Genomic DNA, 10,522 nt, shown 5'->3' on the forward strand with positions numbered 1-10,522 from the left:
ATGTAATCAGTTTAGTTATTACAAAAATTCTTACCTGAATACGTTATCGAATATCTTGCTTGGTGGCAAAAAACAATAGAGAAATTGCTAAATTAAATAAAAAGTTGATTTGGTTTAGACGGACAACCCCATTTTCATTGCATAGTAACACCAAATGTTTGCCCTCAAGGTCACATAGCAACAGTAAGCTTCGGTGATTGGACCAGAAAGATGAGATGTATTGCCGCAAAATATTTGTTCAACCGCCAGGTGGCATTGTAAACAGGCAAACAGCAGATTATCTTTCCAAACACTTGATACATGACCTCTGCCTGCGTATAAGAGCAACGTTCCAWCAAAAACAGACATAAAGGAAAACCATCATCAACATCAGGAATTTTATTATTAAACTGATGTTTGAAAATACAGGTTTACACTTATCAACTCAGATGAATAGAAGAGGATGACATCACTATTTGGTAACAGAGAGAATCAGAATAGACAATGGAAAAGCACAGACAGTAATATGCTCATCATCCACCAGCCCTAAAACAACACCACGGTCTATTGACACACACACTGCATAAATTCACACTTGACAGGAAATGTACYTATGTGTTTGTGCATGTTTGGTATGTTCTGGTGCCCTTTCAGGTTCTAATTTGGGGCTGTGTGGAACATTCGGCACGGCCAGTTCTCTCCCTTGCATGCATCCTTGCATCCTTGCACACACAACAAACACTTACAAAGAGTATAAAATAAAAACTCGACAAAAACTAAGCAATCATGATGAAACGATAATGAGGACATTTAAAAAGAACAAAACACAGGTTATGAACCTTGTCCAAATGTGCTGATCTGTTTCAACAGTTTTTTCTGCTCGAGTTCTCCCTCTCCTCATTCCCTCCACCCTGGTCCTGCATAACCCCCCTCCCTCAAACCCTCTGCTCCCCCGTCAGGTATAAAAATAAAGATCTGGGACAGACTGTTACAACCTGACCTCCCCTGGACAGCTCTAGAAGTCACCCTTAGGCACAGGTCTAGAATAAACGTACCCTCCCAAATCCATATACATGGACTGTGACCCATTAACCCATTAAACAACCTTGGACAGTTCTGGAAGTAACAGATCTAGGATCAGCTTACCCTCCCCAAATCCTAACCATTCCCTTCGCCCCTCTATCTCTTGCCCCTCTTGTTTCCCACCGGGGGCTTCTTGAGCTGCAGCAGTGGACCTCCAGTGCCGAAGCCCGTGGCGGGAGGGTTGGACACGCCAAACGTCAGGCCTGCAGACGCGTTGAGGCCGGGGTTACTGAAGTTAAACCCTGAACTGCTGTTGCTTCCAAAACCTGGAGAGAAGGAGATAGGAGAAACAGAAGAAAGAGGACATGAGTTATTCAAATAATGAGTATGCTCACAGGGAGTGTGTGTGTCTGCTAAAACACCCTCCAGAGAGCTTGCACAAGGAGGTAAGGTGTGTGTGTGTACCTGCACTCAGGCTCCCTCCCGAGGGCTTGGTGGCYGAGGAGAAACCAAATGAGGAGCCCCCCGTCGCTACCCCCCCGAAACCTGGACCCCCACCAAACACTGCAGGGGAGAGAGATTGAGGGAGCCAAGCTTTAGGGACACACACTTACTACGCTGCTACTACATGACAGAGTGAGAGAGCTTAGCTTCATGGACACACCACACACACAACTACTGCAAGAGTGAGAGAAAGAACAGTAGCTAAGCCTCTGTAATGGCTCACTCACAAACAGGGTATAGTGGACGTAACTGTATCCAATGACGAGAGTAAAGCATAGAGACCCACTACATACCACAGCTACAGGCAGACTGTTTCAGCCCTAGATAGTGAAGAGCTTAACTCACACCACATACATTCCTAACACTGCCAACAGTCTTCCACACACAAGGAGGGGGATAAATGGAGGGAGGTTGCGAGTGAGKTCTAAAGAAAGCAACAGACAGTGAGAAAGATACATAGTAGAGATGGATGAGGAAGAGAAGACTAGATGTAAAAAGAGAGGTAGTACCTCCGAGGCCTGAGGTGCCCAAGCTAGAGCCCACTCCCAAGGCAAAGGGGTTTCCCAAACCAGACCCCAGGGACGCCTGGCTCCCTGAGACAGAGAGAGCACACAGCTTACTCCTCTGGACTAGGGAGTGTCCGTTTGTGTGTGTGTTACTGAAGTCAAGTTCCCCCTCTCTGCAACATTCAGTAGTGATATAGGCTGTGTGTGTGTGTCCACAAGAGAGTGAATAGAGTAACATGTCAGGACCCCGTGGATCAGTGGTTCTGTATGACATTCAACCAGACTTCTAAGCCCAACCTCCTGTCTCACCCGAACACTAACCTTACTGCCACATCGAAGTTGTTCCCTTTGAGATAATCCCTACACATTTCTACAAATACATTAGCAACTGTGGATAGATTTTCACAGATAAAATGGTCAAACAAATGTGACTGGTAGAAACATGTCTGCTAGTTCCTTCACTCTGAACCTCCGTGCACCTGTATCGTTTCTCAAATTGGATTTTAGAGATGCAAACTCAGTTTGGGTTTAAGCTTCATCCAACAAGTGTACTCAMTAATTCTCTTAAATCCAATTGGGTGTTCAAAAATCAGTAATTTACCAGTCAAAAAGAAACAAAGACAAAGTCGCTCCTTTAAAACGGATTTATTGTCAATTTAAAGCAATACCACTTACATATAAACAGACACAGTTAAAGGACACAACCGATTGTTAATTCCTAGCCGCTATATTGCATTTCACAAGTTTTCCAAAACTATTCAAGATTCCAAGAGTGAAGGAACTAYCCAGAAAAAAATGCATCGCAAAATTATTATTATTAATAATATGTCTAGTTTCAAAAGGCACACAATATTATATAGTATCAGATATATGCATCATCGTCAACAACAAGCATTGGTTATATTTAGATTAAACACACCATTCTAAACAAAAGCACTCTGAACCAGAGTGAAGATGAGGGCTGTGTTCAGTGATGTGACACGTTCTGTACGTTGAAGAAAGAAATGTAATGAATAGAGCTGATATGACTCCCTATTCTACAACACATTTCTATCTGAACGTTCTGTAACATCACACCCTCCTGAACAGGCCACTGAATTGGCATCTGTGTTTTTGTCTGAAAATACACCTCCCAGCCAATACCAGTGTTCTACAAACATCCCAGCACTTCACTGGCGCCAACTAGCTATTCCTCTGAGTCTGAACACTGTCTGAGTGGACGGACAGTCTCTCAGCCAGTCAGTCCAACCACAACTAGTAGTCATTTATTTATTTAAGTAGGCAAGTCAGTTAAGAACAAATTCTTATTTACAATGACGGCCTACCAAAAAGGCCTCCTGCAGGGACGGGGGCTGGGATTTAAAAAAAAAACTATAGGACCTTCTGACCTCATAGAACCCCTTCAAAAAYCCCCAAGACATTCATCATAGTCCTGTTAGACATCCCTGTCACATTAACAGGAGTTTGCTATGTAGAGCAGACCACGAGTTCCAGAACCAATCACAGAGTTCCAGAACTAATTTACGTGTTCCAGTTTCACAACTATTTAGCTACTCATTCTAGAACAATCAAAGTTTCAGAGTGGTTCTAGAATGCTAGCATGAAATGGAGGACAGACGGGTCAGTCCAGAGCAGCAGTTGGTTAATCTCGGAGCACAAAATGGCCGACTCCGAATAGAGAAAAATACTGATTTTTGGCACTAATGATCCAACTGGCCTTCCCAAGGCAGTTGATACGAGCAGCACGTTCACTCGGTTTCTCCCCTGTAAAACTAGTGAGTGACGTAACATCGTAGCCCTTCTATTAAATAGAATGGATTATGGAACTAAAGAGAACTAGGTTCCATCTGTACAGACAGACTGTGCGTCAGCCCCTCTGCCATCTATATCCTGGAGTGAGGTAGACCTGCATGGTAAACCACCTGCCAGTGTTAAGTAGTGTGTGTAGGAAATACTGATATATCACAATCATTATCTTAGTCAAAAGGTTATTGTAGAATGCATAGTGATGGATTGAAAGTGATATGGACTGTCAGGTAGAAGTGGGTGTCTTGTCTGTGGTTAAAATMACTGTAAAACGGTCATTACCAGCTGAGGCAGTCATTGTCCTGTCTACAATGCAGATACAGTCACACACACAGACAGACAAGCACACACCTGGCCACTAGCAACCAGAGCCTGCTGTTATTGCTATTACAACTAAAGACGCTGCCATTGTTACAAAAAGGAATGCATATGTTCAACAGTTAAAATCTTTCACTGAAATTAAAACACCCTTTTGATGTAAGACCTGTGCAGTAAATTATAATATCTTCTTTAAACACTAGGCTATATACTGTCAGATCGTCTTGAACTTTTAAAATGTCATCCTGAAATATAGGTGAAGCATGTCAATCAAAGACAAAATGACAGATGCTGAGAAAAGACAAAATCATTACTCATTACATACAACCTAGTTGGGAAGGGAGATCTGCTGGTCTAAGGCTGGTGTGTGTGTGTGTGTGTGTGTGTGTGAGAGAGAATGAGTGTGTGTGATTTAAGTGCTTATCAAGACTGCTACCACACAGTGAAAGCTACATTACTGCTTTATGAAAACACACACAGACAACTGTGTCCTAATCTAAACCAGTTTGTTCAGGAAAATCCTAATAATAAAAAAAGAAGGTTGATACCCAATTTCCGAACTAAACCGATTTGGACGGTTGCGTCCTAATCGAAGACACAGAGCACACTCACTTGGAACCACCACGTTACACCATCCAGACTAGCTCCAGACTAACTACCGAAGATATTTTATTCAATAAAACCAAAGCAGTTAAGCTTCACAAAAAAGCACCTTCAATAAATATAGATAATCAAGAACCCATTCAATATAAATTAAGTGACTGAACCCAAAGAGAATGCAGCCTCCAAGTATTCAAAAGATTCTAGTCTAGTCTGTCTGGGACAGATGAGAGCTGTGAATGAATACCCAGTGATACGAGTCCTGCTTTCTTGTTTTTAGTCTCATCTCCAGTAATCTGAGAACTCTACACTTTTTCAATCATCTTAAAAAGCCACAGATTCACTGAGAAACTGTTAAGTGCTTCTCTTATGGAGGGAGAGACGGAGAGACAGAGAGAGAGAGAGAGAGAGAGAGAGAAATGAAGGGAAAGCAGAGAGCCAAGTAATGGCCCCTGCTACGTTGATGAACAAGGCAGTTCCAACACAGCTGCAGAAAGATTGCTTTGGGTCTAATGCCTGTGAGGAAAAGGTCTTCTCACACGTATAGAGCAGAACCACTGGAGAAAGACAAAATGAACACGGTTTGGAACTTACTATGTTGCTTTTACATTCTCCTCTTTCTCGTTCCCTCTTTCCAGAGAAAGAAAAGACAAACTAACCTAAAAGTTGGGCACTGGCTACATTTTTATTGTCCCACTTTCCTTCTCTCTCCCTACATCTCTCTCCTCCCCCTCTCTCTGTCAGACTGAGGGGTGGTAAGGTGAAAGGTCAAAGGTGAGGGGGTCAGGGTTCTAGAACTTGAAGGCGGAGGTCAGACCTGGGCCGGGCTGCTGCTGCTGGCTCAGCGTGGCTGCCATGGCGACCGCCGCCGCATTGGGGACGCTGCTGAAGGGGGCAGGGCCAGTGGTGATGCGTGGGGCACTCTGCCACTTCTTACTGGCCACCCGCTTGGACTCGAAGACGTCTGTGGAGTCCTCCAGGAAGGCCCGGCGGTATCCCAGGTACTGCTGCTTCAGGGTCTACAGATACCCCAGAGGAAGAACCTCAATCACTTCATTCAAAATACTCAATATTTATTTCTGTAACAAGGTGATTTGTTATAGAACAGTCAACAGTGATGTCTGTAGGACTTACCTTGACGTTCTCGTGTACTGACTGGAGCTGAGCAGCCAGAGCCACAAACGTCTGGTACAACTTCTGCATGGCCAGTGACAGATCTACACACAATATCCAGTGAAGAGACACAGAAACACACACATAAAGACTATGAAGAAAGTCAAATGTCTGTGTGTATGTATATATGTATGTATGTATGTATGTATGTTACCCTGTGGTGTGATGTGTGATCCACTGCCCTGTGTAGTGAGGTGATTCTCCAGCTCCTCTATCTGCTGTCTGTACTGCTGCAACTGGACCTCAAACTGTTCCACTAAACACCGGAAATAACTAKAGACAGGGAGAAAGAATGAGACCGACAGGTTTGAATTTATTATGGCTAAAATGCAGTACATTCATCAGTGGTTCCAAATCCAAAAAGGGGTATGGTACACTATATATACACACACAAAAGTATGTGGACACCCCTTTAAATTAGTGGATTCAGCTATTTCAGCCACACCCTTTGCTGACAGGTGCATCAAGCACACAGCCATGCATTCTCATAGACAAACATTGGCAGTAGAATGGCCTTACTGAAGAGCTCTGTGACTTTCAACATGGCACCGTCATAGGACGCCACCTTTCCAACAAGTCAGTCAGTTCATCAAATTTATGGCCTGCTAGAGCTGCCCCAGTCAACTGTAAATTCTGTTATTGTGAAGTGGAATAACAGTACTAGGAGCAGCAACGGCTCAGCCGCGAAGTGGTAGGCCACAAGCTCACAAAACGGGACAGCCGACTGCGGAAGCGTGTAAAAACCTGTCCTCGGTTGCAWCACTCACTACCGAGTTCCAAACTGCCTCTGGAAGCAACTTCAGCACAATAACTGTTCGTCGGGAGCTTCATGAAATGGGTTTCCATGGCTGACCAGCCACACACAAGTCTAAGATCACCATGCGCAATGCCAAGCATCGGCTGGAGTGGTGTAAAGCTTGTCGCTATTGGACTCTGGAGCAGAGMAAACGCGTTCTTTGGAGTGATGAATCACGCTTCACCATCTGGCAGTCCAACGGCCAAATCTGGGTTTGGCAGAAGTCAGGAGAACGCTACCTGCGCTAATGCATAGTGCCAACTGTAAAGCTTGGTGGAGGAGGAATAATGGTCTGGGGCTGTTTTTCATGCTTCGGGCTAGGCCCCTTAGTTCTACTGAAGGGAAATCTTAACGCTACAGCATATAATGACATTCTAGACGATTCTGTGCTTCCAACTTTGTGGCAACAGTTTGGGGAAGGCCCTTTTCTGTTTCAGCATGACAATGTACCTGTGCACAAAGCGAGGTCCATACAGAAATGGTTTGCCGAGATTGGTGTGGAAGAACTTGACTGGCCTGCACCGAGTCCTGACCTCAACACCATCGAACACCTTTGGGATGAATTGGACCTTTGACTGCGAGCCATGCCTAATTGCCCAAAATCAGTGCCCGACCTCACTAATGCTCTTGTGGCTGAATGGAAGCAAGTCCCCGCAGCAATGTTCCAACATCTAGTGGAGCCTTCCCAGAAGAGTGGAGGCTGTTATAGCAGCAAAGGGGGGACCAACTCCATATTAATACCCATGATTTTGGAACGAGATAGTCGATGAGCAGGTGTTCACATACTTTTGAATATGTAAGTTCAGGGGGATATAACAATGATGGTGATAGGAATACTCACTCATAGGGAGCTGTGTTGTCGTGTTGGAGTCCAGGGGGAGTCTTCTGAGTCCGCAGAGCTATGTCTGCATTCTTCAACTCCTAGACGAGGAGGGTTAGGAGAGATGACATTCAGCAACAGTAAGGGCATGTGTATTCTGAGCCTTAATTCCTCAAAAGACAATGTGACATCAGCGTGTGTACCTGCGCAGTCTCCATCTTCAGTTTGTCTATAGCCAGGGCGTTTCTCTGTAGTCCCGAAGCGCTGACAGACAGCAGCTGTTTGAGACTCTTGATGTCATCCTGAACCTTCAGCATGGCTTTAGATGACATCCTGCTGATCTCCTCGTGAACCTGCTTCTGCTCCTTCACAAACTTCCTACAGGACGGAGAACTCACACGTCAACACAATGCATCTTCATGACCAACGATGTGCAAACAGTACTGTTAGAGCCACACACACTAACATGGGGTGTAGTTGAAGGAAAGTACTGATTTACGTACTGGAAGTTGTCTACATCCTGACAGATGACTGGAGGCAAATTTTCATCTTTCAAAGCTTTACTGTCTCTGAGAGTGAGAGGAAAGAAAAATAAACAGGGACAAGAGTCAGATATATTACCTATTATGATGACCATTATAAACAGTTGGTCAAGAAATGACACTGTGGACACTCATTGGTCCAGACGGTTGTCAGTCAGTAGCACTCACTGTGGGCTGGCCCCTGATGATTTGTCGCTTTTCTTCTCTGAGGAGGTGCTGAAGTCAACTCCGCCCAGTCCAAGGCTGGGGGCCGCTGACACCGCCGTGGAGGTAGAGGCCAGGGAACCTAARGTCAACCCCCCTGATCCGAGAGTGGTCTGGCCCAAACCTGAAAACAGACAAAACATTAACACAAATAAACACACTGACACTCACAAACACAACCATGCAAATGTTAGTCTGACACCCATACAAACCTAACGCAAACCCCAGTCCTCCAAGAGTGGACTGACTCAGACCTAAGATCAACACATAATCAAAAAGGTGTTAGTCACACACACACACAGGCAAGACAGATCATTCACTACCTCCAAATAAGGAATGTAGTGAAAAGACAGAGATAAGAGATAGGAAAAAGATAGGTGTGATGAGACCCAGAGAGAGATATGTGTAATTAACTAACCAGTAGGATCCATGCTGGATAACAGAGAGAGACAGAGATGTTTAGTTAACTAACCAGTAGTAGCCATGTTAGAGAACATACTGGAACCCAGCGATAGACCCGTGGATGGGGCTGTACTTGCGGCCACACCCCCTAGGTTGAGAGAGAATCCTGTGGCTCCTTGCTGTGGCGCAGTGGAGGTGAGGACGGAGCCTAGTGTCAGTCCTGCCCCTGTGGGGGCCGAGGAGGCTGCAGTGAGGGAGAAGGGTTGGGCCGAGGCAGAGGGTTTATTGAAGGTCATACTGAAGCCCGTGGTAGGGGCTGTAGAGGCTGCTGGGGCACCTGGGAGAGACAGCAGGTAGAGCAGGGTTAAAGGTAGACTCGACCATATGACATCATCACCCACAGACATTAACAAATGAATCTGCCAAGACAGGCACTATTGCATCATCATGCGAAGGCACAGACTGGGATGAGCCAATGGTAGCAGTGGAGGTCTTGACTGATGTGTAGCTACATTGATAGTAAGCTCACCTAATGTAAGGCCTTGGGTGGGTGCAGCAGCTCCTGCACAAAAACAAGAACTCCATAACTACAATAGTCACCTACARCTAAATGTATGTCTGTGTATTTATTTGTACTTGGTGGTAGGAAACATCAAGCATGAGGCAGGTCTGCAGAGGGAAAGAGACCGACAGGCCATGTTGAAAACATGTGTACCTACCTGAGGGAGGAGTGTTAAAGGAGAACCCCCCAGTAGGTTTTTGTGAGAATAGTGATGCACCCAGGCCCAGAGAAGAGGTGGTGGTGGTGGAGGCTGGGGCTGTAGCACCCAGAGCTCCACCCAGAGTAAACCCACCTGTACCTGCTGCAGCTGGGGTACTAGAGAAAGGGATGAGAGAAAAAGTGGGGGAGATCGAGGGAAGAAGTATAAAACATTACATGCCGCTGTCACAATTACAATAATATATATATATATATATATATATTAGAGACAACTAGTTGTCACACCCATAATATATTAGCAGTTTGACACACTTACATCAGAGCGATGTTTGCATGATTACTTCTACATCGATATTTAGGAAGCTAGCTAGTTATTTAGTTGGCTACAATACATCCTTGGTAACCCGCGCATATCGACATATCCGCGAGATAAAGCTAACGTACGTCAGCCGTACAATTCTTACCTGGCAGCGGCTCCAAACGAAAACCCTCCGCCAGCGTTGGTGGAACCAATAGCCCCGGATCCGAAATTAAAGCCTGACATATTTAAGCAACAACAACCAAGTTTCTAGTTAGTCAAACTTTATCTAACTGACTGTTCGATAGCTGTTAGCAAGCTTTGAACGGTACGAACGCCCGCGTGCAGGCCAGTGTGACTGTGGCTACAAAGTCATGGTAACGTGAAAGAAAATAAAAACAACATACTATTCGGCGATTTAAACTCACTCGCTTAGTAACGTATACACATTTACAGCGATCTGAAACGTAATTAATCCGTTATGCATATAGTTAAACAGCACTAAAATGTTAACTTCCTTCTCAAAACTGTTTTTCCGAATCCGCGCTTTACCCTCGATGTATTTTCCGGTTATTGTGGCCTGCTGGGATACTGGAGGACTTGGCAGATTGGACGGTCAAATGGGGACATCTAGCGGTTGCTATCATGTTTTTGAAGAAATAAAAATACGCTTTAATTATTTGTCAGTTTGAGAACGGGTTTAAAATACATACATGTGTCACGATGGAAAGATTACAGAATATGTGGAAATAGTAATAGGTGGTGGAGTAATGCCTAACAAGAATATCCTCTACTCAGACTACTCTGAATTCAATGTCTGATGTATGTGT

At 44.7% G+C, this 10,522-nt stretch overlaps 1 protein-coding gene across 9 annotated transcripts; it reads right to left on the reverse strand.

Moving 5' to 3' along the window:
- Nucleotides 1–835: 835 nt before the first annotated feature.
- Nucleotides 836–10,250, reverse strand: nup58 (nucleoporin 58). Of its 9 annotated transcripts, XM_024138861.2 has the most exons (15): nucleotides 9,859–10,250; nucleotides 9,393–9,550; nucleotides 9,203–9,235; nucleotides 8,744–9,010; nucleotides 8,484–8,525; nucleotides 8,236–8,395; nucleotides 8,029–8,094; nucleotides 7,729–7,903; nucleotides 7,547–7,626; nucleotides 6,064–6,182; nucleotides 5,871–5,953; nucleotides 5,554–5,755; nucleotides 2,016–2,099; nucleotides 1,468–1,566; nucleotides 836–1,328 (listed from the first exon to the last, which is right to left on the reverse strand). In XM_024138861.2, the coding sequence occupies exons 1-15, from the start codon at nucleotides 9,936–9,938 to the stop codon at nucleotides 1,159–1,161; spliced, it is 1,818 nt and encodes a 605-aa protein (XP_023994629.1). In that variant the 5' UTR covers nucleotides 9,939–10,250; the 3' UTR covers nucleotides 836–1,158. The 9 variants fall into 9 exon arrangements, with proteins under 9 accessions (XP_023994629.1, XP_023994630.1, XP_023994631.1 ...); XM_024138862.2 differs by lacking the exon at nucleotides 9,203–9,235; XM_024138863.2 differs by lacking the exon at nucleotides 8,484–8,525.
- Between the last annotated feature and the right edge of the window lie 272 nt (nucleotides 10,251–10,522).

The sequence above is a fragment of the Salvelinus sp. IW2-2015 genome, unplaced genomic scaffold, assembly GCF_002910315.2.
Source record: "Salvelinus sp. IW2-2015 unplaced genomic scaffold, ASM291031v2 Un_scaffold1609, whole genome shotgun sequence".
Lineage (NCBI taxonomy): Eukaryota > Metazoa > Chordata > Actinopteri > Salmoniformes > Salmonidae > Salvelinus > Salvelinus sp. IW2-2015.